General features: G+C 38.9%; 3 protein-coding genes across 3 annotated transcripts; 2 read left to right on the plus strand and 1 right to left on the minus strand.

The window, feature by feature from the left end:
- Nucleotides 1-15,760: 15,760 nt before the first annotated feature.
- LOC114827653 (uncharacterized) lies at nt 15,761-17,685 on the plus strand. Its single transcript, XM_029109839.2, has 2 exons — nt 15,761-16,242; nt 17,313-17,685. Exons 1-2 carry the CDS (start codon nt 15,899-15,901, stop codon nt 17,581-17,583), a joined length of 615 nt encoding a protein of 204 aa, XP_028965672.2. The 5' UTR covers nt 15,761-15,898; the 3' UTR covers nt 17,584-17,685.
- Nucleotides 17,686-18,862: 1,177 nt separating this feature from the next.
- On the plus strand, nt 18,863-21,325 carry LOC103445296 (expansin-A20). The gene is made up of 3 exons (XM_008384285.4): nt 18,863-19,764; nt 20,229-20,547; nt 20,788-21,325. Exons 1-3 carry the CDS (start codon nt 19,620-19,622, stop codon nt 21,089-21,091), a joined length of 768 nt encoding a protein of 255 aa, XP_008382507.3. The 5' UTR covers nt 18,863-19,619; the 3' UTR covers nt 21,092-21,325.
- A 166-nt stretch (nt 21,326-21,491) lies between these two features.
- Nucleotides 21,492-23,765, minus strand: LOC103445294 (protein THYLAKOID ASSEMBLY 8, chloroplastic-like). The gene is made up of 2 exons (XM_008384284.4): nt 23,290-23,765; nt 21,492-22,550 (listed from the first exon to the last, which is right to left on the minus strand). Exons 1-2 carry the CDS (start codon nt 23,635-23,637, stop codon nt 22,146-22,148), a joined length of 753 nt encoding a protein of 250 aa, XP_008382506.1. The 5' UTR covers nt 23,638-23,765; the 3' UTR covers nt 21,492-22,145.
- Between the last annotated feature and the right edge of the window lie 4,026 nt (nt 23,766-27,791).

A 27,791-nucleotide genomic window follows, 5' to 3' on the forward strand; every position in this document is an offset into this window, starting at 1 on the left:
GCACTCCATCCAGTCAAGCACTTGGAAAAAGACAAGCATAGATAAGGAACCAGCAGTCAAGGTGGCATAGATCAGCACAACCCCAAGTTAGCAAGATTCTATCATCAACTACATAGTCAATGGAACACTCCCGGCAGACAAACATGAGTCTAGGAAGCTCCAGATTAAGGTAGCACACTACTATATGTGGAACGACATCCTCGTTTATAGAATCTTCGATGTCTATCGTCTCCTGATGACCTGAAGATTCTTAGCTCAATCCACAAAGATGTCTGTGAAAACCACTCTGGAAATCGCTTCCTGGCGCAAAAAGCTCTCAACGTTGGCTATTACTGGCTAACCATACATCAAGATGCCAATAAGTATGTACAAAGGTGCAACAGCTGCCAACATTTCAAGCCCGTGCCCGCATTACCTACCAGCGAACTCCACCCATAAACGAGCCATTGGTCATTCATGTAGTGGGCGATCGACTTGGTAGAACTAATGCCACTTGCCACTAAGGGCAGATGCATTATAATCGTAGCGAACGATTACTTCACAAAATGGGTTGAAGTCGAACCTATTACTACAACTACCCAGACGGACATAGAACACTTCATATGGAAGAACATTATCTACCGCTTCGACATCCCACATTCCATCGTCACCAATAATGGTCCACAGTTTATGGGCAAATATTTGGCAAAGTTCTTCGAAAAATATGGCATCAAGCAGCACATGTCCATGCCCTGGTATCCGCAGGGCAACGGGCAGGCCGAGGCGTCCAACAAGACAATTCTCGACTGCCTTAAGAAGACCCTATCAGACAAGAAGGGCAAGTGGCCAGACGAGCTTCTCGGTGTTCTATGGACATACTGCACCACCAAAAAACGAGTAACCCATGAAACTCCATTCTCCCTGGCGTATGGTTCTAAGGCGATCATTCCTCCTAACGTCGTGATGCCAAGCATTAACACTGTATTGCCAAATTTAGAGTAAAACGAGAAGGAGATGGTCACCAACTTAGACTTGGCAGAGGAAGAGCGTGAAAAGGTTATCACCCACATTGCGACTTATCAGCAACAGCTCCTCTCTAGCTACAACAAGAGGACAAAAATATGGCAGTTCCAGCCAAAAGACTTAGTCCTCAGAAAAAACCTTTATCACTACATGACAAGAAGACTTTAAAAAGATGGTTCCCATCTGGGAAGGTCCATACAAAATCAACCGAGTAGGTGGAAAGGACAGCTACACCTTTACCACTATGAGCGACAAAGAAATCGACAATTAGTGGAATGCCTACAACCTTAGAAAGTACTATGTGTAACCTCCTACCATTCCTTGAACCCTGTTCAAGACGAAAAAAGTTCGAAGACTCAAGCAGCTCGACGAACAAGACCTCGCATGCCGAGAATTATCAGTTGTTATGCCATTACTACCTATAAGCAAAGTTAATAAAAGCCTCTGTTTTCAATGAAGATTGAATGAATTATTCACAAGCCTAGACCAAATGCATAAACAAGCTAACAAACCCTGTGACAAGTAGAAAACGCCCTCAGCCCTACATACATGGCGTAAACTTTCCAGTGCAAGAAGGTAAACTAATTCCCCGACATCCATCCGGGTAAGCTGTCCAGCGCGAGAAGGTAAACTAATTCCCTGACACCCATTCGAGGTAAGCTTTCCAACGCGATAGGGTAAACTAATTCCCCCGACACCCATCTAGGTAAGCTCTCCAATACTGGAAGGGTAAACTGATCCGGAATATCCAGATGTGGATGGGTAGTACAACTGCTCAGTTCTCCCTAAATACAACCACTACCTGGGCTGGATGATTCCTAAAATTGGCCATGATAGTCCTTCCCCTGGAATGGACTTAGCCAATTGAAGGATTTAATTTCGTGGGGTCCCGAGTCTCTAACTGGAAGAGACATAAGTGCAGGACCTCTGCTCATGAAAGAGTTCGCATGACAAGATGGTTCGTCATCGATGTGCAAGTCTTCATGAACATGGCTTGGTTTTAAAGTGTTGCAATACTAGTTAAGCGACTTGTGGAATCAAGTTACAGCTCAGAAGGATGTGGCTTCTGAGGCTCGATTCCGCCTACACCTCACACTTAAAACGCATTCGAGAGCCAAGGACGACGCTTGATGGGGTTACGCAGGTCATTTGCTTTTGTAAGTAAGACGCCTGGCTAACAACCTAAAGGCTAATAACCCAAGGTAATCCGTAAGTCAATACTTACACCTGCTATGACTACACGGATTCGCCTACTTACTTAAAAGCAGTGCTTCCGGCCGACGGCCTACGATTTAAGTTTTGCTGGGACAAAGCTAAAGTACAACTATAGCAACTACGCGAACCTCCCCTGCTTTCTATGAGAACCATGAGTCCAGCCAACGACTATATAAGTTAAAAACATTGCAACACGCCTCGGGAGGGCCTAGGCTAAAAAATGCCACTTGAAAGTCGAAATACAACCATAGTGGTCACGCAGACTTCTCTGCTTTCTATGAGAAGCATGTGTTCTGTTGTTGGCCCTATAAGTTAAACATTTGGTAATACGCCTTGGGAGGGCTAAAGCTCATAAAGCCATCTAAAACCAATATTCATAACTATAGTAGCTACATGAACACGCCTACTTCCTATGGAGGCAATAAGTTCGGTTGCCGGCTCTATAAGTTAGAAATCTCGCACTTTTTCCTTTTGCAGGTGAAGCTCTAAAAGCCCCGAAGATAAAGCTAAAACCTAAGTGACGACGTGGGATCGGCTGCTTCATTGAGGCAGCTCACCTAGCTGACCGTCTTAAGAAAAGTTTTGCAAAAAACATGGCGAAACAGAAGGATGAATCAAAACAAGGAAAGATGTTTATTAAATCTCTAGCAAATTGATAAACCGGCTCGAAGGTTAGAAAAGTTCAAATAAAGCAAAACAAAAAGGAAAAGAAGAAAATTCCTAAGTCTAAGCAAAAAGACTACCCCTTGGCAACCTGTGCAACCACTAGTTCCTTGACTGCCATGCATTCACTAGCCGCACCGCTCATAGCAACCAAAGCTTCCATCAGCTCATCCTCAACCGTCCCTACCTGGATTGCCTGACCCTCAGCTGCTCCACCAAAGGCAGCTTCAAACGAGAAATCAAGCATGTCAACTGGAGAAATGGAAAAATTCTCGAAGTCCTTCTTGGAAAATTCATAATCTGACGCCCTGCCCTAAAATGGTCTACATAGCCAAGCTTGTAAAAATCGACTTAACAAGAAGCAAGCGCCACTTTGTGACTAGCTTTCTCATTCTTCAGCTGCACATTCTCTTCAACAAGCTCAGTGTAAGCACCCTGCAACTCATCCAGTTCATTTTTCAGGTTCTCGGTAGCAGACAGCGCACCTTGCAGATCCGCTTCCTTGGACTCAAGCTTACTGGCAACCTCTTTGAGATGAGACACTTCATCGTGCATGAAGATAAGCTCATCGTCCTTGGAAAAACAAGCAAATTGTAGCTCCGAATTGACATGTTCAGGGTCCTCGACCACCAAAAAAACATGACTGACTTTTTTCTCTGCAGCTTCCAACATCACTTGAGTTGCACTAAGCCTAGTTTTTAAGTCAATGACCTCTTGATGAGCGATCTCTAGTTGCACAATTAGGGGCAAAGACATCAAACCCCTTCAAAACGATAAATTCAGATTCGAGCTTTTCGATTTTTTCAACACCCAAGCGAAGCTGAGCCACCAACGCCACTTCGGCCTCCTTATCACACTTGACAGCATCTTGATCAATGCACATAGACTTAGTTGCGAGGATCAAAGTTTTATGCATTATGGCAATCAGGGAGGACATCCTCAAGTAGACAGTACGCTTCACAAATGAGTTTGAGCGAATGACAATTTTCCTAACATTATCAACAAACATGGTGTATGCATCGACGTCCTCAAGCAAGTCAGCCTTCAGCAATGCACAAACCTCAGGAAATTCTCCAGCCTGAGACTCAATGGATTTCTCATAACTGTCTGTGCGAGCAAATTTCCCCTTTTCAGCAAACGAGTCAGTCACGGCAGAATGAGGAACATGCCCAAGAACCACCTTAGCAGCATAATCCATCTTCTCGCTCTTCATAGTGGTGAGCCTCTCATAAACCGGACACCGGGGGCACCACCGAACCCTTCCGCTGGGTAAGTTTCTCAGTAATGGATGCGATCACCTTCGGAGCATCAAGTTTTACAGGCTCAGGCTCAATGGTTTTCTTCACCCCCTTAGGGGAAGTTAGATCAATGACAAGCTTCTTGGCAGCAGGCGAGCTCCTACGAGCAGCAGAAGAAGTTATTGGCTTCTTCTCGGCTAAAGGCTCACAAACAAGTGATAAATATCTCTTCTTTCCACCCTTATTGGCAGTAGGCTCTACATTAGCTATCAAACAAGCCAACACATCATCTTTTATCTGCTTTATCTCTTCGTTTGGAAGCAGCTCGCCTTTCTCTCGATGAAGAGGACTGAGCAACCAGTGCCACTCACGGTACTCAGTGGGAATGCCCAAGGTAATGTGCACTTTCTTCATATTTGCCGAAGTCCTTAGAGTCGAGCCAAACTCTGAATCTACACAAAGTGAAAAGGACGATCAATAAATTGAAGTCATTGAGTAGCTCAACAAAACTTCAAGTATGACAAGAATGAAGCAATTCACTTACCACTGATAAAGGTAGTCAAGACAAGTAGCTCAGGAGAAAAGTCAGACTCCCACTCTCCATTCACATCCAAGGTATCTCTCGCTCATTCATGAAAACCTTTGCTAGAAGCATCGAGCAAACTATGGCGAAACCTCAGTTTCCCTAGACCTTCCTTGTGTCCGATCTCAAAGAAGTACCAGAACTCATTTATGGTTAAACCAAGATCAAAGAACTTACTCAAGTTCAAGAATCCTACCATTGTAAGAACTACATTTGAGGAGCACTGAGAAGGCACTCATTTCATGGAGCAAATCACCTCCTAAAAAAAGACGCGACATGGGAAAATTAAATCCCAACACAAAGTAGTACGGATGGAATTTGATGGCCCTCTTCCTAGCAGTGGCGCCCTCACCGCAGGGCTCATGGCCATTGTCATCTTTCACCCGCTTGACGTGAACCTCTGTTGGAATCGCATGCTTGTACACCTCAAGAAAATCCCGAAACAGCTCGTCGAAATTGATCTTGACATGCGCAAACTTGAAATAGTCCACTCTACCAGAAGAAGCACCTTAACGGTGCAAGGGTGGAGGATATTCGTCACTCTTGCGATCGGAAGAATACATCTCAAAATCTCTGCAAAAAGTATGAGGAAAAATATTTAGAAGGCAGCTAGCGAGGAGTAAAAACAATAATAAAAAAATAGAAGGACCACAAGCCCAGCACCAGGCGCTCTAAACGGGCCCGTATAGCCCTTTGACCCAAACCAACAGAGATGGGGCAAGTGCCCTACGCCTATCTCCCTTTCCTCTACACCACAGCGCGGCTCGAAGGCCTCATGCCTCTATGCACGTGGCCTTTGCTGCTCAGCCCAGCGAGAGAGGAGGCCTGCACCTCTTTCATTTTTCCTTTTTCAGTGCCCAACGTGCCCCAAAGCAAGCCCAACCCTTTCGCCCTAGTGCCACCAACACCTCGGCCAAGCTGAGCTAACCCTCTTGCCACATTACCTGCAGCCTTGTGGCATCCCTGCCACGCCACTCATACCTCCTCGGCCCCCACTGAGCCAATTTTTCAAGTCCCAAGACTCTAAAAAAATTCAAGAAGAAAATTCAAAATTTTCTTACCTTGGTGCGGCATGGAGAAGAAGAACAATAATGAGAGACGACTCTTTGCAAGGGCAAGAAAAGAAGAACGCTAGGGAAGGGGGAATAAAAATTTCCTCTGACTTCTCTTCCTTGTTGGAATAAAGATTGTTCTCCAAATTGATTTAATCCCCTACTTAAAGTAGAATTAAATAGGTATTTGGGGCAATTGTTTTCCTTTTCCAGGAAGAAGTCTATCTCCAAATCAAGAAAAAATATCAAGTTCAAATTGGGAAACAATTCTACAAGCCCAAGCAGCTTGGGATTTCTACACCTATTGCCTTTTCCATGCGTGCAGCACAGTAGGTGTAGGGGGCATTTGTGAAGCCTAAAATAATCCCAAAATTCTACAGGCGACACGTGGACTTTTATTCAAGAAAGCAAAGATTTCCCTTAATAAATGGGCAGGCCTTTCAGATGCTCCCATGCGTAGTTCACATCCCTGGAGGTCCCAACAGCTAAATATGAATGCCCACTGCTCACCTACCCTTGGAAATGAATTAAAGATAAGGATTAATTACCCAAATCCTATCTTTAATACATTCTCATTTGAAGATTGACTCTAATCCAATAAGTAATCCTAATTTAAATAAATAAGGGATAATTACACCATTATCTCAAGATATTGTTTCCTATTTAATATCTTGAGAATATTTAGAGAATATCTCTCCATTAAACACTATGGGTGGTCCTATTCCTATAAATACCCCATATTCTACCAAATTTTCAGAGCTTTTGCAACCCTAAAAAAGCCTTAAACACTTTATTCTCTCAGAGAAACTAACTTAGGCATCGGAGATCCATTGACCTAACCCTCCCCCCCCCCACTTCGTGGGCGTGTGAGGCTTAGATCTTTGATCAAAGGTATTGATTGTTTTGCAGGTGCATTTTCATCAAGACTAAAGACGGCGGCAATTTGCATCAACAATGGTGTTCGTCTATCTACTCTCATCGCTACCTTGGTCTCGTCTGAGTCCTCTTCCTCTCCAACTAATAGTTTCATTAATTTCATAATTTTATGTTTTCATGGGAAAATATCAAAACCCAATTTCTTGGCAACGCCCTTCCCTTCTCCCTTACAATCCCCAACCTCCTCCTTTGTGCTTCAATTTGATCATAATCCTGGGGACAGAGACAACACATTATATATTGAAATAAGAAAAGAAGAGTTTTCCTCCATTGCCACCCAAATTGAACCTGCGGTGACCTGATTCCCATCCGACGATAGACACTTAATTCCCGTCCGACGATGGCAACATGTCAATAGTCGTGTCGGTCGACCTCTTGAACTTATCTCTCTTCTCGTCCTCCTATAGCTCTGCTTCTCTCGCACCCTCCAAGAGCAAAAGCCATATCATGAGCGACTATAATCGTCGGAGTTCGGCTTCGACATGGCTCGAAGAAAAAGTTTGGTGATTGTAGATGAGAAGGGAAGGGGATAGTTTATTTTTAACCGCACGATCTAGTACGGATGGTCAGGAATGAAGATCCGGATGTAATTGCTGCGGAAATGATCCTAATCCGTAATTAAAAGGTCATATTTTTCGATTCTCGTAAAAAACAAATTTGAACCATATTATTACTCGTCCATAATGAAATTTGTGCAAATGTGTAATTATGATAAAACTAAAGTGAAAGATCTTTTAACTTAAAACATTAATTTTAAAACAATATTTTTGTTATAAAAAACATTAATTTAAATAGAACTTTTAGATAAGAGAAAAACTAATGAAAATGATTTCAAAACTTTGAATTTTAACCAAAAATCATTCACTAACTTTATTTAATGATAAAAACAAGAAAAGGAAAAAAAATACGTAACAAAAGCGTGCAAGCCACTGCGCCTTTGTCAGATACATAATCCTCCACTTACAAAGAAGAACAGTATAAGGAAGCAGATGATTTTTTTTTACTGTCAGTTGGTAGTCTTTTTCCAATCAAAGGTCAATCTCTCATCAAATCTCTTGGAAATTCAACTTCATTTCAATCTTCAATTTTCGAACATCCAAATGTACCTCAATAATTATTGGGAGCTTTAACAAAAAGTTCATGGTACTGTTTATTTTAATGAAAAATCACATTTTTACATTTAAAAGTCAATCATGATACTGTTCACTTTACGCTTTATTTTGTCCTTATCGTTAAAACAAAAAATTTACAAACCCTTTTCATTAATTTTTCTATAATTTTATATTTAAAAAACTGTTTTCAATTACTAAATTAAAATTCCGAACATCAAACTTCCCACTGCCTATCGATTGGATGACATATGTCGCCATCCAATCTCCAATAAAGTTATTAGAATAATACGCTAACTCAATAATTATTGAGGTTCGGTAGTCTTTTTCCGAACATCCAATCTCCAATTTCATGACTTTATTTTTTTCATTGTTTCATCTTTATTTTTTAATTAGACACTATTTATAAAACTTGATCAATAAATAAACAATATCTATAAAACTGGACTAATAACTAGACATTATTTATGAAACTGGATCAATAATAGACACTATTTATGAAACTGGACCAAGAATTATACACTATTTCTAAAACTAAACCAATAAGTAGAAACATTTATGAAACTAGACTATACATTATTTAAGAAACTAGACCAAGAATTAGACACTTTTTGTCACATCCCGGCCCGGGGTGGATCATGAAACATGACCTAGAACTAGACACTATTTATGAAACATGACCTAGAACTAGTGTTGTACTTTTCAGTTTCATAAACAATGTATGTGATGGACGCATGGGTTCTGAGCGTCTGGTTTTTTTTATATAATTTTTTTCATTAAAATTTAAGTTCTTTTGTCATTTTTATTAAAATTTAAGGATTTTCATTAAATAAAGTAATAGCATGATTTTTTTTAAAAATAAACTTATGTCCAAACCCTTTTCATGAAAGCTCCCTTAGATAAACCACCATATGTTTTTTTAGATATTAATGGATGGTCAACTATGTAACATCCCACATCGCCCAGGGGAGTGATCCTTAAATGTGTATTCCCATCCCTACCTAGCACGAGGCCTTTTGGGAGCTCACTGGCTTCGGGTTCCGTCGGAACTCTGAAGTTAAGCGAGAAGAGGGCTTGAGCACTCCCATGATGGGTGACCCACTGGGAAGTTGCTCATGAGTTCCCATAAACAAAACCGTGAGGGCGTAGTCGGGGCCCAAAGCGGACAATATCGTGCTACGGTGGTGGAGCGGGCCCGGGAAGTGGTCCGCCCCGGGCCGGGATGTGACAAACTAAATATCTTTTTATAAATATATTAAATCAATATTAATTAAATGTTGCCACTCAATTTTATCATGATTGTTTTTTTTACTGATAAACTTTTTTTCGGTGATGGATCAACTTTTGTGGAAGACCGATGGATCAAAGGAAATCTCGTGATTGTGACCGTTCATCGTATAATTAACCGCACGATATACGATGAACGGTCACTATCATGGAATCTCCCAGATCCCTAGGAAAAAGATCCGGCAAGGATACTTTTCCAAATTTTTTGGTCTTAAGGTCTATCCAACAATGACTTTTCAAAAAAAAATGTAGCAAGAAGAATTTTATCATAAATGCTCTCATTTTTTTCTTAGTTTTATTGTGTATATATGGCATCCCATTTGGAACTTTATTGTATTTTATTTTCAGAAGCAATGAAATTATCAAAATGCACTTGACAAGCCACTAGATTTCCTATGTGTACATCTGAATTCTTTTCACTTTTCGTCTTTTTTCTTGCCATATTTAAAATAGTACTCTTCAATAAAATGTGTGTGTGTAAAAGGGACGTATTTTGACTATAAACACAAATTTCTTGCAACAAATGAGACAAGAACACGCGTACAAAACAATATTTGTATAAATGTAAATGTAGGGTTAATCTATGTTTACAAAGTTTCCTTTGATTCGATCTTCGAAGATGTGTACATGTATATCATTGATCCGAGGGTCACGATGACTTGATCCCAAATGAACGATTGCCGCAAGGATTTGGCTTGCGGCGATGGAAAAACCGGCACGGGTTGTAGTGCTTGATGATTCTTCAAAGGTTTGACGAAGAATGCATAGAGCTTTCTGAATTCTTTTAAGTGTTTGAGAATTTGGATGTTTGAGAGCTTCAAAGTTTCAGAGCTTCAACGTCTGGGCATGAATGATTTTCTGGACCCTTTCTTTGTCTTGGAGTCTCATATTTATAGACTCTCCAAGCATTGCACATGGATGAATTTGGCCTTGATTGTGAGCTTGACTAATTGACGAAAGAAACATGACTCGATTTGTGGGAAGATTCGTTATTTAACTCCATCAATTAACATTTGATTTAATTAAATTAAAATCAAATAATTCCTTTTCGCCAAGTATTGACACATATCATTCTTGATGACCCATCTAATTTTGATGAGTCACAACATGTGTACAATTTGTGAGACACATGGTGTATGTCAAGTATGCCCTGACATGTCGAAACTTTAATGTGTTGGTGAACATTTATTTCATTGAAATTTCGATATTTACACTGACATGTAACAAACAAGTTGTGCATGTCTCAAGACAGAGGCAAAATTGTAATTTGCGCCTCGGAAATTTACAATCTATTTCAGAATAACTGTTGGGTTGTGAGCCTCATTTTAGAATATAGATTGTCCTACTTGCATTTTTTAAGGTGCAAACCGAATATGGTCCAGTGGATCAAATCTGAATAGTTGAAAATAGATCCATCAAAACGAGCTTAGGGTTCCGGGTCACAAATGACCCGTCATTAAATAAAAAATGGTACCTTGACAACAATTTAAAAAAAATTTCAACTTAAACTCTCCCTGTTCCCGACAATAGTTACACTTCTTAAATTTATCGTCTCCTTCGCACAAAACTCCTGTTCTCCCTCAAGCGTTTTCAAACTTCCTTCCCGTTCGAAAACTCAATGCATGTTCGAAATCTAGTCAAAGTTGTACAATGCTTGTTGTCTCTGGCCCACCATTCTCAACTCACTGCACTTCCACACAATGGTTTTGAAAATCAAACGAATTTAGTTCAAATTTTTTCCAATTGGTTCCACAATCTTCTCAAAAAAAAAAAAAAAAAAAAAACACGAACGTAACAGTATATGAAGGCGTGACAATCTCCTCCAAACAATTTCCTAAATCAAGGGTCTTTTAAAACGTGTACCATATATTAGACCCAACAGTTTCTGACACGACACGACACGATACGAAAATAATGGGTTTGGGGTCAACATGATAACTAATCGGGTCATTATTGGGTGACCCATTAAGAACCCATTAATGTTATTAACGGGTATACATGCGGGTAACACATGAGTAACCTGTTAAGAAAAAAATTATTTTGATAATTTTAAAGTTTAATTACTAAAAGAATTATTATAAAATACAATAGCCATATTAATATATACAATATATTCTATATTAAATATATAGTTTTGTATTATTATTCTATATAAGTTATAAAAAAAAGTTGTATTCATTATTTATTTTTATTATAAGAGTTCCTTATTATCATTACTAAGATAAATTTTACTTAACATGTTGTTGTCCACAAATAAAATAAACTAGTATAGTATTTGTATAGGCAAGACTTAATTACTTAAGAAGACATACATACAAGTATGAAAAATGTGAAAGAATATATAAACATTCGTGATTCATCATTATGCTTCCACGAGTAAATAATGGATACACTTACATTATTGTTTAGATTTTTAAAATCCTCAAAACCCTCATGAATAATGTTTTTTATTTGAGGGAAAAATTAATAATAATTATTGTAGAAGTGTAAAAAATGTAAAAAAAAAAAATATACAATCATTCATAGTGATACACCCTGACCGAGGTCAAGGCATGCTGGTCGTCGCGTGAGAGTGACGTAGTCATGTGCACAGTGCGGAAGCGATAAAGATAGAAAATATACAAATAATTAAAAACCATAGCACTACTAAACAAAAGTGATAGGAGTTAGTTACAACAGTGAACACTCCTAATCAGAGCATAAGGTCTAGGTGCAGTCCAGTAGGACAAGTACTAGTTATATAGTACCAGGAATGTCCTACTATTATTCAAATAGGTCGGAATTGCCGACAATCCTGAGCCACCGACAACAAGCTTACTTAAAACCTGGAGGGGCGCAAAACAGAAAATGTGAGTGGGCAAAAACAAATGTTTTACAAAATCATTTCATTTATCAATATACTAACCCCTCGCTGTAAAAACATGTATAATCTTCCCAGAATCAAGATATAAGTATATACATATATATATATATATATATATATACACACATATAAATTAATTCATATCAATTCAATTCATACTTCGCATAATTATATTCATATGTATGCCATGCCAAAATATAACCAAGTAAACAATCCAGATAAGAATGATTTCGTAGAAATATGATATGTTAGTCAGAACCCCTGAGGTGGTCTGTACAACTGAATTCATGGCTCAAAATCAATCTAGCCGGAGTCATTACAATGACCTATACGACAATATACTGCACATAAGTTGGAACCACTAAAGAGGGTTTGTACGACAAGATTGGGTGAAATATAATTATGCTCAACTCTATTCTTTCATAATAGCCGGGCGATGAATCGCTAGTCACCCACGAGTTGGAATCATGAATAAGGTCTGTACGACAAGACTGTGCACTTAAGTTGGATCCAATATGAGCATATAGTGCGGGAGGTGACGTAAATAAACAGGCCTGTAACTTATATCTCTGGCTAATTCACAATCACCTAGCTGCAACTTTATGAGCTCAATATTACTTAATCACATATCACATATCATATCATCGATGATTCACACAACCAAACATAACTTACCTGAACTCACCTATGCCTCTGCAACACCACATTTATATATATATATATATGCAACCATGTAATGCATATTCAAATATAGAAGCATTTGGCATATTATTTCAAAGCATACTTTCCTTAAAAAAAATGCATTTCTGGGAAATATATCAAGTATATAAATATATATTGAAAACAAAAGCCCACTCACTGATATGTCGAAGGGTCGTAACCCTCGAGTCGCCCTTGGATACGCTCGTCCTTGGGATAAGTCTCACCTATATGCGAATTAACTATAAAAACGTTATTTTTAAAGCATATAGGCAAACTAGCTAATAACTTCTCATACATTGCTCAATTTGGGTATATAAATATACCACATTGATCTACACAACTCCACGGACCTACCCAAAATTTCAAAATAATTTTCTAACCCCGCACGCGCCGTCCAAGGCACGGCAATACGCGCGACCACGCGCAGGGGATCCTGACGGATCCTTCAACGACGTCAGGAATATTCCTCGGAATATTCTGTTAAATCCTAACGATAACCGTCAATCATAAATGACGGCATGAGAATATTTCATCATACTTGACGGAATATTCCTTCACCTCCTACCTCTAGCTCCGGCGACCATCGCCGGAGCCGGAAACTGGGCAAAACTTTAAACTCACTATTCTCCTTCGTTTCTTCACCATTTTTCATGAAATTTGAACCAAATGAAAGCTTAGAGTGAGAAGAATGGCGTTATACCTATTTGGAGCTTCAAATCTCATGAAATCACGTCGGGGAAGCTTCGAAATTCTGATTAAACTTGCAACTCTTCATTTCCCGCGATCTCGACGTCCAAATTCTTCAAATGAACTACCCCGAGACTCGTGAGGACCTCATTAAGCCTTCTATGTGCTTAGAATTCCCTGAAATGCAAGGTTTTACGTGTGCATGAACATTGGACAAAATTGGGGTTAGTGTTTCTCGGGTTTCCGACGCATTCCCATCCAAACAAGGGTATCAATAGACTCAAGAGGTTACAATGAACAAAGACCTTACCTTTAAAGCTTCGATCCATGCTCGAAGGCGAGCTTTGTGTCTTGTCCGTACGTAAGGGAAAGAGAAAGAGAGTGTCTGAGAGAGATGAAAGGATACGGGAGAGGAGAGAGTGAGTATTGTGTGTGTGAGTTCCACGTGATCACTAGCCAACCAAGGAAAAATATCAAGTCTCTAAAACAAGTCACACACACACACACACTACAGCTTTAACGTTCAAAGGTTAGAACCGTCATTTCGCACTGTCGGAAATCAATTATTCGGGACGTGCTGTGACACATAGTGACAAGCTTTACAACTTTCATGAATGGGTCAGATTCGAAATCCAATACTATAATCCATAAAACTTAAATTTATATTTAACCGTCAATTATCATTTACGCATTATTCTTCTTACTGAATTTCATTTTTAAAATTTTCTTTTTTGAAAACATGATCATCTGGTGGATGTAATAAGATGAACGGTTCAGATCTTTGATATCACGTTTCGATATTTACGGTTACCTGAAATATGAGTCGATGTCATATAGTTTGTAAAAACTTTATAAACATCAAGCAATATTTTCACTAACCGTAAAACTCTGAATATAATATCAACTATCTAGACCGTTCATCTTCCTGCATGCTTTAATAGATCATGTTTTCAAAAAATAAAATTTGAAAAAACAAAATTTGATGAGAACAATGAAGCGTAAATGTAAACAACAATCAAAGGTTAAATTTTGATCTATGATTTATATGATTATAGCGGCAAATTTCAAAGTTAAGCTCTTCATGAAAGTTGTAAAACTTGTCATTACGAGCGTTTATATATTGTTTTCTATATTTTTTACACTTCTACATTAATTAAAAAACTATTAAAGATTTTACTTAAATAACATTCGTAAGATAAATGAGAGTAAATATCTACCGTTGGATTCTATTTCACTTATATTATTAGAACTTTTTTGGATGAAAAAATCCCTTCTCTATTCCAATATTTTCTAATTTTACCATTTGATCAATTTAGGCAAGCTAAAATATACTTAAAAGAAAATTGTGTTTTTATGTTTTGGATGTGACAATATGATATATATATATATATATACTTATTTAGTATTGTATTTTTCATTTGATTATTTATTGGTTTAAAATATATTTTCCTTAACGGGTAATGGATCGGGTCATATTACATGTTAATATTATTGGGTCGATTTTAGGTTAGGTCATTTTACCTGTTTATTTATACATGTATTACACGATACGACCCGTTAAAATATCAAATATGACACGAAAACGATATGAACACTAAAAATACGACACGAATATCAGGTCTACCATAAATACACATTCATCCATTATGGCACAAAATCTCCATAAAGTTTCAAAAAAGTAACAAACTTAAACACTCCCCATCAATTACCATATTCACAAAATCACATCCCACATTTCTCACAACACAAAAATCCTATCTTTAGCCACCTTTTTCTGAGCACCGCTTCGAAATCCCATATACACCCTCATACTCTCCTCCTTTCCCCATTCAGTTATTCCGTAATTTCCTCAAACTTGAGTGGCAAGTCACTACCCTTCTTTCAAATATAATGTGATAAATTTTTTTTAATCAAATCACTAAAAGACATGAATGTTTGATCCACAAAATTCAAAACTGAAGTGCCTTACAATTTCCTATATCAAGGGTTTTTTAAAAGGAAAATTAATGAAAAGAGTTTGAAAATTTTGAATTTTAATGATAAGGATAAAATGAATAGTACTAGAATTAATTTTTTTAGTGTAAAAATATGATTTTTCGTTAAAATAAACAGTACTGAAGAATTTTCGTTAAAATTCTCTTTTTAAAAACGTGTACCATAAAGACACATCCATCCATTGTGGCACAAAATCTCCATAAAGTTCCAAACAATTACCATATTCACAAAATCACATCCCACATTTGTCACAACACAAAAATCCAATCTTTAGCCACCTTTTTCTGAGCACCGTTTCGAAATCCCAGATACACCCTCACACTCTCCTCCTTTCCTCAGTCAGTTACTCCGTAATTTCCTCCAACTTGAGTGGCAAGTCACTACCCCTCTTTCAAATACTCTCCCACCACACCACAGGCCCTCACCACAAACCCCTCCAGAACTCTTACCATTTTCCGAATTCCCCAATCGCCAATCCCTACTTTCAAGCTCTCCTCCTTTCTTACCCCGATTTTTGATCCCAAAAAAGAAAAAATTACCCAGAAAAAGCTCCAAGTTTTGCAAAAATGGAGGACTACATGCGCGGCTGCACGCGGAAGCTGGCGCTCTGGTACACCCGGACCTTCAAGCCCATCATGACCCACGACGAGCTCGAGCCGATCATGGCGACCCTCGGGTTCGTGGGGCTTCCCCCGTCTTCGTCGTCGTCGGCTGCGACGAAGGAGTACGTGTTCTCTGCAGCCGGAGGGTGGCGGAGCAAGTGGGCTCCCCCGACGGAGGTGCCGCTGCCGAGGCCGAGGCTGCCGTACCCGAGAATCGATGGGCTTCACATCTATACGTACCGGGCGTTTATTGACGCCGTTAACTGTTCCCTCGAGATGAGCGACATCTCCGATCTCTTCCATGTAAGGTGAGTGCGGTACCGTTTCTTTTGTTTACTCTTCCCCATTTTTCTATTTTAATTAATTAATTAATTGTATTTTATTTTATTTTCTCTTCATTTTTCGCTGGTTTTATTTTTGGTGAGTTTGTTTGTGTAGTGCATGAGTGTGTTACTTTTTGTTTGTGAGAGTTTGTGGATGAGTGACGTTGATAGATAGGATTTGGGGTGGTTTGTAATTTTTGAATTGACCAAGTCTCTTAATATAAATAGCTGAAAAATATATACAGTTATTCGAGTTATAGTGTGATAAAATTACGGATTCGACGTGAAGAATAAAATACGGCTTTATGTGGACTTGACCGGTAGCATAAGATAAATTTACACATGCGGGGATAAGAATAACAAAAAAATTGACCTAGTTAATCGTAATGTTATGCAACTAGCTTAATCTGGTTGTGTTTAGCTACTTGTTTAATCTTATCAAGTAATGCTGTTTTAGAATCTTAAATGACTGTTTGTGTTGTATCGCTGCTTTGATACGTATGTGAGTCTCTCTTGTTTCACTCCGATCGGTTGAGATGGTACAAAATGGTTTCTTTGATTGCTAATAAAAATTATAAAATGTGTGATTTTGGAATGTCTTTAATAAAGAGGAGTGCTAAAATTGCGCGTATTTGATTAATAATCATATTGATCAAATTAATACATGAGTAATAGGATGTGTTGCTTGCACACGTCTTGTTTTTTTTTTTTTTTATACAAACGATGTTCTGGAAGGGTTTACAAGTCTTTTCTATATGTATGTACGTAACCTAAAAAAAAAAAAAAGTAAATTAAGAATTACTGTGATTTCTAGGTAGGTAGGGACCGAGCTGTTTTCTTTTCTAATTGAATAATTTAATTATAATGTCTGAAATAAACTGCAGATTATGGACTTAATTAATCTTCGCGAAGTCTATATTTGATGCATCCATCAGCTTTATATTGCTGCATCTTTGCAGAGTTGTTTCATAAAATGCAAGATAATGTATTTATTATGTTATCTGAAAAGTATAAACTTATTGAGCTTTTGATTCTACTTGTCTTGTACATTGCAGAGGCATGCCTCTCCATGATCTCCATCGAATTAGCGACAGAAACCGCAAGTGGCGCAAAATGGAAGAAGACGACAGTGTGTTTGTTTACAGAGAAGGGACACTGGATCAAGCAACATTCAACCTTTATCACTCTACTAATAAGAACATCAGCAACAGCACCGCCAGTAATAGCGGCAGCAGCGTTACCAGCAATAATTCTATTGTCATTCGGGAGAAGGGGAACAATACCCCTGTCAGCTGCATTGTTCCGTTGAAAGATATCATAGTGTGAGCCTCTTACTCCATCAACGTCAAGGTTGTAACTTGGGAAGAACGTAAACGCAGAAAACCTCACAGTGATATTCATTTTATAAACCCTAAAGTTTTCCTCCCAGTCGCTCCTTTTTTGCGCGTGTGCACCCAATTTTTGGCTTTCTTTTTTATTTGGTTTTAAAAGGTTTAAGGTCTATAGAACAAGTGACTATTTCCTGTTGGGACTGTCGCGTGTAGCAGCGTCTCACAGGGTGAGGCCGACATCCACAGGTCTCGTTCACAATGAGGAGCTGCCATATTCGGCAGCATTGTATACAACATTTCTCTGAAAGACGGAGAGAAGAGGGTCGCACGATCGAAGAATTGTATCTGAGTTGGTCGATGGGTAATGGATACCAAACTCAAAGACAATTCTTTGTTCGTCATGAGCAATGTTTGTGTGTCTAGAGACAGTTCCCGATTGTTCATAGAATCGTGTAAATGTTTCAGCTCCATTGGACTCCAAAATGATAAACCCTAGAGAATCTTGAATTGGGCTTCAATGCAACCGGGCTTATGAAGTTGAGGCCTGCAAAATGATAAAGTACCCAGTTGGGCAATCATCTTGTGGGTTTGACATGGCTTGATGAAACCATTAAGGGGGCATTTGTTTGTCCTCACTAAGTGGGACTGGACTGGACTGGGTTAGCTGTTAGTCCAATACTGTGTTTGTTCCATGCTGGGACTAACATTAATGAGACTAAAGGGGACTAGTATGGATAAAACCCTTCACTAAGAGGTCTTAGCGAGACCCCCCCAATAACCATGGGACTAGCTAAGACTATCCTCTCTCGTCCTCGTCATGCTCAACAACCACTCCCGATAGACTCCTCGTCATCTCCGGTCACCTAGATCATAATAAAATATTAATAATTTATATATTAAATAATATAATATTAGAATTTGTTATTATCCAACTTCTTAGTCCAACACTGCACCAAACGCTTCACTAAGTTAGTCCAGCTTAGTACAGTCTAAGCCAATCCAGCTTAGTTCTTGAAGCTAGTCCAGTCCGAGATAGTAGCAAGTTAGCAACTAATTGGAGAGTAATCTCTATGGTATGGATGCGCTGTAACCGTGATCATCCGTGCTAATAACAAAAAAAAATATATTCACTCAAGAATCAGTATTACTCTCGCACGAGGACTTTTGTGAAATATACTTCTTATAGCATTTTAGTGTAATAATATAAAGTCATATATAAGTCTATATATACATGTCTAATAATACGATGAAAAATAAATTTCTATACGTATTACTTTAGAATCAGACACACATTTCATATAAATTATTTTCGTCACATAAACCCTTCATCTGATTTTGAAAAACAAACTAAAAGAATCTTCGATATTTGTTTTTATCTTTATAAAATACTTGTTTCATGGCTTTCCGCTGTCTGCCACCAACAGAGAGTGTTTAGCCAAATGCGAGCGCCAAACTCCCTTTCGATTCTCAATTCCTCCCAACATGATCCTCTCCGAATCATTTTGGTGAGGATCTTGGGGATCCATAAATCGTGTCTGTTCATCGTACATCATGCGGTTAGTTTTTGTCAAGTACCATTTGTATTTAATTTTAAATAAAAATATTTAAAATAATTTCTGACCTTACGATGTACGATGAAGGGACATGATTGACAGATCTCCGGAATCCTCACAAAGAGAATCCGGTACCAATTCCTCGGTTAAAAAGCACAAGAAAGTAAGCTAAAGCTTCCATTTTTTCCATTGTAGAGGGTCCAAAACCCTATTGACTCATTGACCAACATGCCCATCCATCTTTTTCCCTCGCAAAATGTGCCCCCAGTGTGAAATGTGGAAGCCATTGTTTGTTCCCAGTCCTTTGCTTCATCTCAGCAGGGAGATTCCGGTCATTTTCCACAGTAGAAAAGGAAAGCTTTCTTCTTCTTCGTTCTTCAATCCAGTTGCATCAAAAGGAGAAAAAAGTAAAAGCAACCCATTTGATGTCAAGTACAAGCCATTGCTTCTGGTAGACTATTAGGCCTCGTTTTCTCAAATGGGAGGAACCCTTCAACTTCAAGCTGCTGCATTTCTCCTCTGCGTTTTATTGTGCAGCAACATTGCTGCTGCACGGGATGTAGAAGAATGGAAGACTGCCACTGCCACGTATTCCAAAGAAACTGATGGGTCTATCATTATTGGTATGTCTTCTTGCTTCTGCTGCAAAAAAGTTGAATCTTTCAAGTTTTGACTGACTAATTATGCTACATGTTAACGACGAGAAACATGTCGTTGTGGTGGTATTTCAAAACATTAATATGCGAGAAAGTTAAAATACATGACATTGATTGGCTTGAGATACTGACATCCCAATTATTGAGCTTATAGGAAAGTTTACTCCGTATTTGCAGTTTTTCAAGGTCTTTTGCATCATTACTTGTTCTCTTCTTGCTTCTGGAGCAAAAAAGTTGTGAACTTTTTGAGTTTTGGACTGCATAAGACACCCGAAAATTGTTTTGTGAGATTGCCTGAGCTCCTCCGAAAACTGTTTTTGATTGTGCGTTAATATTGAAATGTAAGTTAATCTAAGTAGTTTCACAACTGCCGAGATGTCTGCCGGGACAAAAGTTCCAAACATTACACCTTGTTTTTTAATTTTGTGCAGAAGGTGCTTGTGGTTATGGGGACCTTCACAGGATCAGCTATGGGAAGCTCAGTGCTGGTCTGAGTGGAATTTTGTTCAACAAAGGGAGCACCTGTGGGGCTTGTTATGAGCTGAGATGTGTTGATCACATCTTGTGGTGTCTGCAGGGGAGCCCCTCCGTTATTCTCACTGCTACAGATTTCTGCCCTCCAAATTTTGGCCTCTCAGCAGACTATGGTGGCTGGTGCAATTTCCCCAAAGAACACTTTGAGATGTCTGAGGCAGCATTTGGTGAAATTGCAAAGAAAAAAGCCGATATTGTGCCAGTTCAATATAGGAGGTAATGGAGAAAGTTGGTCAGAATTTTTCAAGGAACTGTTTATTGGTACTCCAAAAAGCGCATCCATGATCCAACTGCACTTATAAAACATAAGCGAAAATTGCACTTTGAGGAGTGCAAGACATCTTTTTTTGGAGTGCCGATAATAGCACTTATTTTTTATTTTTTATTTTTTTTTATCCTTGGATCTGATTGTGATACCTGCACTAAGCAAGAAGCTCTGTGACTTTTTGTGTGCAGGGTGAAGTGTGAGAGAAATGGAGGGATAAGATTCATGGTGGGTGGGAGTTCTCACTTCTACCAAGTCCTAATCACCAATGTAGGTTTAGATGGGGAGGTTCTTGCTGTGAAAGTGAAGGGTTCAAGAACCGGGTGGATACCGCTGGCCAGGAACTGGGGACAGAACTGGCAAAGCAATGTCAATCTTAAAGGGCAGCCTCTTTCGTTCGAGGTAACCGTAAGTAGCGGAAGAACAGTCACATCTTACAATGTTGCTCCAGCAAACTGGCAGTTTGGCCAGACATTTGAAGGGAAACAGTTCTGAAACAGAACATACTATGGTCATGTGTCTCTTTGTCACTTCAGTTTTTCTGCTATCCTATATAAAGTTTAGGTTAGTAGTCAAAAAGAAGAGGGAAAATTGTAGGAGAAAGTTGAAAAAATGGGAATATGAGGCCCCAGTTTTGTATTTAGGGATATGATGTTTAGAAAATGTAGTACTTGATGGAACATGTAACTATTTAAAAGTAAAGTTATGCCCCTCGATTCTTCGCTATAATCCGACTTTAATGGTTATATTTGCTTTGTGTGTTAGTTGTTTTCAGAGATGGTTTGCCAATTACCATGTGAGAATGCAGAGCATTAGAAAGAGAAGGAAAATAAGCAGTAAAAGTAAAGCGAAAGGAAATATGAGAAGGGTTGAGAAAATAGAGAGAACAGAGGAGTTTAGAGAAAATTCTGTATTCCATCAAATTTTTCGTAGACTGATCTACACAATGCAAACACTTACAGACATTAGTAATAGGAGGCACTTCCTTCGCCTTAGCCATGGTCTTCACTACGCTTGAACGATCTTCCAGTTCTCTAATTCTCAGTTCAAGCATCCGACTGTTGCACCCTTACTTTTAGTTTGTCTAGCACTTGCTCTGCTACTGTTATCAAATCCGTCCAGCTAACCAAACCGTGCAGCATAAGTCTTATGTTCTTGCTCGGGAAAGTACTTTAATTTGGGAATACCCCGACGTAGGGAACTAAAGCAATCACACCATTTCTAGCATGCAAACCATTTACTAAGAAGTGTTAATGCAATCCATTATACCGATCACAAAGCTGGAAAGTAGGGAGAGAAAATGAGTTTTGGAATGCTTATGTTCCAAGGTACATATTATTCTGTGTGCCAAATCGCAACTCAGAGGGCAAAATGACTGAGAACATGCAAGCAATTGCTTGCTTCTCAAAACAAAGTCCTACAAAGAACTAACTTAATCTCAATTGTAATCACATGAAAGATGATATCAAATTCTTTTTTTTTTTATCCGCAACGGTTAGAGTTTCTTACATATTTCCTTACAGCATATATCATATGATCTATCCAACAGTCACTGATGGCTCACTGCCATTTCTTCATTCTCCTCTAGAAACTCCAGAGATTCCCCGTAAATCTGTTGAGCATCCTGCCTTACAATACCCGAACTACCTGTCTCTCCCATCGACTCTAGACCATTAACGAGTATTCTAAAGGATGACCTATCAGGTTCACACCCCACCTCTTTCATCAAGTAATAACACTCGATTGCAAGTTTAGGGAGGTTAAAACTTATCAATGTTGTCATTAGAGCATTAAATGCCTCAATTTCAGGCTGTAAATTAGTTTCCTTTTTCAAGCACAAGAAAAGAAGTTCAACTTGTTCAAACAATCCATTGCTAGCAGTTACTCTAATCATATCGGAATACAATGAAACCTGTGGCCTGTACCAATGTTCCTTTCGAATGTCTTCAAAGACCTGGCAACAAGCAATGAAGCCTATCAAATCGATCACAAGAGTAACAAATTGAAAACCTGAATCCTTCTTCTAGGAAAATGCAAAACGAAAAGGGTAATGATCAAAACAAGAAATACAATCAGTCATCATGAGCCATGTAAATTAGCAGCAGATGATTCTCTGTGCAAGACGTTCGTTCTTTCCAAAGTACAAAACGCATTGATAAAACCTCATGTCTACTCAATTTTCTACAACTTTAATCCCATTTATTGATAATGTTGATTATTTAGAGTATGGAATGGTCCTCTAGAGCTTCGATTTTGGTTTTAAGTATCAAGCTTTGGGTTTAAAACCTAAACTGAAGCAATTAACCAACAGACAACAAAGGTCTAAGCTCGAACCGACGATTCCACATCCTAAACAATAAACCATGTCAATAAATGGGATCAAAGTTGAAGAAAATTGGTTATCCCAAAACAAAAAAAACAAAAAAAAAAAAAAAGTTGAAGAAAATTGAGAAGAACTGAGGCATTCTCAACGCGTAGACAGGACATGGAACACAAAGCCGGACGGGTTTACTGGGATTCCATGTAAATATGATCAAAATTAAAGAAAACAAAAAACAAAAAGATTGCTTTTTTGCATCAAAATTATGCAACTGGTTGAAATTGAAGACTACCCAATTCGACATTCAAGGTAAATTCATGGAAAAACGAATCGAAAACAAAAAAGAACTGAAATTAAGACTGCAAGAGCAAACCTTGAGGGCCAAGACGCACTCGTTCTGGCGGAGGAGGTCACGGAGGACAGCCATCATATCGAACTTCAACAACCGCCGGAACTTGGAATCGAAAACTTGGCTTAAAATGCTCTGATCTTTCTGCGCCCTCTTCAACGCCTGCACGGTCTGGATGGCTTCGATGCTGAGGAACCTCCCCTTCTGCAACGGCCTTGGGTTGTTGCTTCTGTCTCTCATTGTAATGGTCGATTTCAGTCTCTTGGGATTTGAGAGTTGCAGGGATGAAGAGTGGGACTCTGGGGAGAGGGTTAGGGTTTTGGGGAGGGAGGTGAAGAGAGTGAGGGATTGAGTTGTGGAAGAAGGTCCCATTTTGTTGGTGTTTTTGGTGGCAAAAACCAGTCTGTTTTGGGAAGACGATGGACAGAGTACTAGACACTAGTGATTAGTGAAGGATAAATGCTAGTGAGCATTGACAGTGCATTCGGCAACAATAGTATGAACGACGACATGTCTTCTCTTCATTATAAGAAAATTGTAATCGGAACCGTTCATTATTGTTATTATTATCTAAATATTATATTCGTAAAAAATCATTTAGTTTGAAGATTGTTTAGTTGTCTATACGTGTTAAACCAATCAATAATTTAGGAAACAAGTAGCATCTTCATCATAAACCGTCTACTTGTTTGATGCATATGAATGGCTAAACGAGTTCCAAAAATCAATTGCCTTCTTTCACGAGGCACCATGACAATTTCAACCAATTAAACATAACTCGGTGGGCTTACTACTTAGATGCTTTCAGCAGTTATCCGCTCCGCACTTGGCTACCCAGCGTTTACCGTGGGTGTTTTGTATCCATTGAGCAAAGACGAGTTGTAATTGTATAGCGGTATCTGAAAACATATCTTGAGGGCACCCTAAAGCGCTTATAGTATCATTATGAATATACAAACCAAAACTGTGAAAGCCTAAACTTCGTTCCTCTTGTTCCTATTCTTCGATTCCGAATCTGATCTGATCCCGAACTTCGGAATCAGTCTTTCGGGCTCTTTAGAGCTTTAGAATGCGTCCTCAAAATGGGATGATACCGGAAATAATTTTTATACAAACATTGATTGGCCGTGTATTAGGAGACGATATATATAGGCCCACGATGCATTGCCGTTCGAAATCAAGATATTGGGACTGGACTTGTCACTCGATTCATAACCTTTCAAACACAACCAATATCTATCCGAACCCCCTTTACTTGTAAGAGTACATCTTGGATCTGCCGATTATGTTATGGCAGGAGCCCCACTCATGGTAACCTGGTCGAATTGGGAGAAGCTGTAGGTATTATTGCGGGTCAATCTATTGGAGAACCGGGCACTCAACTAACATTAAGAACTTTTCATACCGGTGGAGTGTTCACAGAGGGTACTGCAGAACATGTACGAGCCCCTTCTAATGGAAAAATAAAATTCAACGAGGATTTGGTTCATCCCACACGTACACGTCATGGGCACCCTGCTTTTCTATGTTATATAGACTTGTATGTAACTATTGAGAGTGAAAATCTTATACATAACGTGACTATTCCATACCATTGAGTCCTTGGGTTTCCGTAGTGTATAAAATAAAGAAGTGCTTCGAATCATTGCTATTTGACTCGGACCTGTTCTAAAAAAGTCAAGGCATTTTGCCGGTAGACCATAAGATAGAGCTGGAACCGGAGGCTTGTGCCCGAAAATTGTGCCCTATTCAGTAATACGGGATGCCCTTGCATAACTTCCCGAAGTATTTCCCATACAACCGGCTCTTTTTCCCGAATTTTACTCTTAGCAACTCCTACCCAAAAGATTCCGACATAAGAAGATTCCAACAAACAAACGTTCGTATAGGCCAGTTATCATATAAGTAACCGCAAAAGTAATAACGTGTTGATCTAGTCGCCACCGGAGCCACAAAGGGCTATCTAAATTGATTCTTTTATGCCGATAAGCTCCAATTGCATGCGCAAAGTTTCCTCTTAATAATCAGTTTTATCTTTTCTCCCACCTTCAGAAAACTAAAGCATAAGTATTCAGTAGAAAGAGTGCAAAAGCACACTCCTCTTGCCTTGATAACAAACCCAACGCTAAAACTCTCTCTTATATAGTCAGTCAGTGGGGAATCGTGGACAATGCCAACAAATAAAGGGCTAAGGGCGAAAATAACCAACCGGCGCTCTCTGCCATTCTTCTATCTCTCTCCACCGACGGGCACCATGCTCAGTTCTACCCACTCTGTTCCAAAGAGTAACTAGAACCAATTCAGTCTGAGGTTATCGACAAAAAAGATTTGTCTAAGTCACTTCCTTTCTTTTTGTCCAAGTTACTTCTTTTTTTGTCCAAGTTTCTTCTCTTTTTGACTCTTTCAACCGCTCAGACATCCATCCTCTTCGCGCTTCGCTCGCCCTATCTATCCGCTCTCCGCCAGCTCCTGCACAAATATCTTCTGCCACCGTTGGTTCTATCTTTAACATGCAAGCCTTTGAGTTTGGTTCATGCTCCCATAGCAATAACATATTTTGGTTCAGGCATTTGTTCATATAATCTTACTAAAGAAGAGCCCAGATTCCAAATGAATGAAAACGTGACTGAATTGGTCCTAGTTAGACTATTCCAATAATAATACTCGTGAAGAAAGAGTAATTTTAGACAAGTTTCCTTTGAAGTGGATACCTGAATGCCAAGTATGGCTCGTAATAATCTATCTTCCGGAGCATACGACGATTCTTTCACCAGAATTTGTAACTTGCTATTCTCTTGCCTAGCAGGCAAAGGTTTACCTTCGTGGATAATAGGACAAACCGGCTATGCACAAAACCGAAATTACTAAAATACCCACATATAAATACTAAAAACCCTTAGCTCATTTCATCGTTTCTGTCATTTGGAAGAGAGGCATGCCGAGAGAGCTCTATGAGCTATGGGTTTCTAGGTTGAGCTTAGATCTCTGAGCTCCGATTTCCAAGAGAGGGAAGTCGAGAGTGAAGGTTCAAAGTGAGTGTTTCACGTTTGTATCAGTGTTCCATCCTTCAAGATATGATTTTTGTATGCATTTTGGTCGGAAAGTTCCATTCTTTCCGGCTAGTGAAACTTCAACAGCCATATTTCCACTACCATCCGGTTCGTCTCTCTCACTCTCTCATCTCTTTTTCTCTCTAACTCAGTCATTGTCTCCATTTCTGCAACTAATTACTTGTTTGTTCAATTAGGTTTGGGTAAATAGCAAAAATGGTCCCTGAGATTTGCATAACTCATCACTTTGGTCCCTAACATTTCAAATCAATCAAAGTGGTCCCTGAGATTGTCCACCATCCATCATTTTGGTCATTCCGTTAAAGACTCCGTTAAGTGTCCCGGAGCTCTTGGCCGGAAGTTTGGGCAATTTTCAAAGCTTCGTAACTCAATCGTTTCTTAACCAAATTCGACCTATAATATATCAAAATGAAGATAGGAAAGTGTAGAATAAGATTATACCTATTTAGAAGCCCAATGGTTGCCAGAGATGGCCGAAAAATACCCTCAAAGTTGACTGGTCCGAGAGAAAACTGGAAAACTCGCCGGAAACTAGGTAAACTTTAAACGTTCATAACTTCTTCAATACTCAACGAAATCAAGTGATTCAAAAACAAAAATCATACTTCTCAATTGGAAAAAGAGAATGGTACCTTTTTAGATGGCTAACTCGCCATGGTTTGGCCGGAAAACGGTTTGAAAGTGGATGTGGACAGAACATTTCGAGCCATTTTCCAGCCAAACCACGACGAGTTAGCCATCTAAAAAGGTACCATTCTCTTCGTCTCATTGATAAGTATGATTTTCGTTTTTGAATCAATTGATTTTGTTGAGTATTGAAGAAGTTATGAACGTTTAAATTTTACCCAATTTCCGGAAAGTTTTCCAATTTTCTCTCGGACCAGTCAACTTTGAGGTTATTTTCCGGTCATCTCTGGCAACCATTGGGCTTCTAAATGGTATAATCTTATTCTACACTTTCCTATCTTCATTTTGATATATTATGGGTCGAATTTGGTTAAGAAACGATTGAGTTACGAAGCTTTGAAAATTGCCCAAACTTCTGGCCAAGAGCTCCGGGACACTTAACGGAGTTTTTAACGGAAGGACCAAAATGATGGATGGTGGACAATCTCAGAGACCACTTTGATTGATTTGAAATGTTAGGGACCAAAGTGATGAGTTATGCAAATCTCAGGGACCATTTTGGCTATTTACCCATTAGGTTTTTTGGATTTGTAAAGATGGGAAGTCGAACAAAAGAGGGATGGGGAAGATAGGACTTGAAATATGTTATGTAAATCTTTATTTGTTTATGGGTTTTGTTATTTTAGATTTTTGGATTTCAATCTTAGAGTTTTGCGTTTTAATTTTTGTTTAGGGTATTAAAGATTCATGGAGTTGTGTTGGTGGATTTGGCTTTGTGGGTTTGCAGAATGCTCAATATTTGTTAATTTTGTTATGAACTTGCAAGTT

Source organism: Malus domestica, chromosome 10 (assembly GCF_042453785.1).
Source record: "Malus domestica chromosome 10, GDT2T_hap1".
NCBI classification, from domain to species: domain Eukaryota; kingdom Viridiplantae; phylum Streptophyta; class Magnoliopsida; order Rosales; family Rosaceae; genus Malus; species Malus domestica.

What these genes read in the sequence shown, in the direction of transcription:
- LOC114827653 (XM_029109839.2), top strand. Translation starts at nt 15,899, where the DNA reads ATGGAGGACTACATGCGCGGCTGCACGCGGAAGCTGGCGCTCTGGTAC. An exon ending in TCCGATCTCTTCCATGTAAG is followed by an intron (nt 16,243 to 17,312) that starts GTGAGTGCGGTA and finishes TGTACATTGCAG; the next exon opens with AGGCATGCCTCTCCATGATC.
- LOC103445296 (XM_008384285.4), top strand. Translation starts at nt 19,620, where the DNA reads ATGGGAGGAACCCTTCAACTTCAAGCTGCTGCATTTCTCCTCTGCGTT. An exon ending in TGATGGGTCTATCATTATTG is followed by an intron (nt 19,765 to 20,228) that starts GTATGTCTTCTT and finishes AATTTTGTGCAG; the next exon opens with AAGGTGCTTGTGGTTATGGG. An exon ending in GTGCCAGTTCAATATAGGAG is followed by an intron (nt 20,548 to 20,787) that starts GTAATGGAGAAA and finishes TTTTGTGTGCAG; the next exon opens with GGTGAAGTGTGAGAGAAATG.
- LOC103445294 (XM_008384284.4), bottom strand. Translation starts at nt 23,637, where the DNA reads ATGGGACCTTCTTCCACAACTCAATCCCTCACTCTCTTCACCTCCCTC. An exon ending in AGTGCGTCTTGGCCCTCAAG is followed by an intron (nt 22,551 to 23,289) that starts GTTTGCTCTTGC and finishes GCTTGTTGCCAG; the next exon opens with GTCTTTGAAGACATTCGAAA.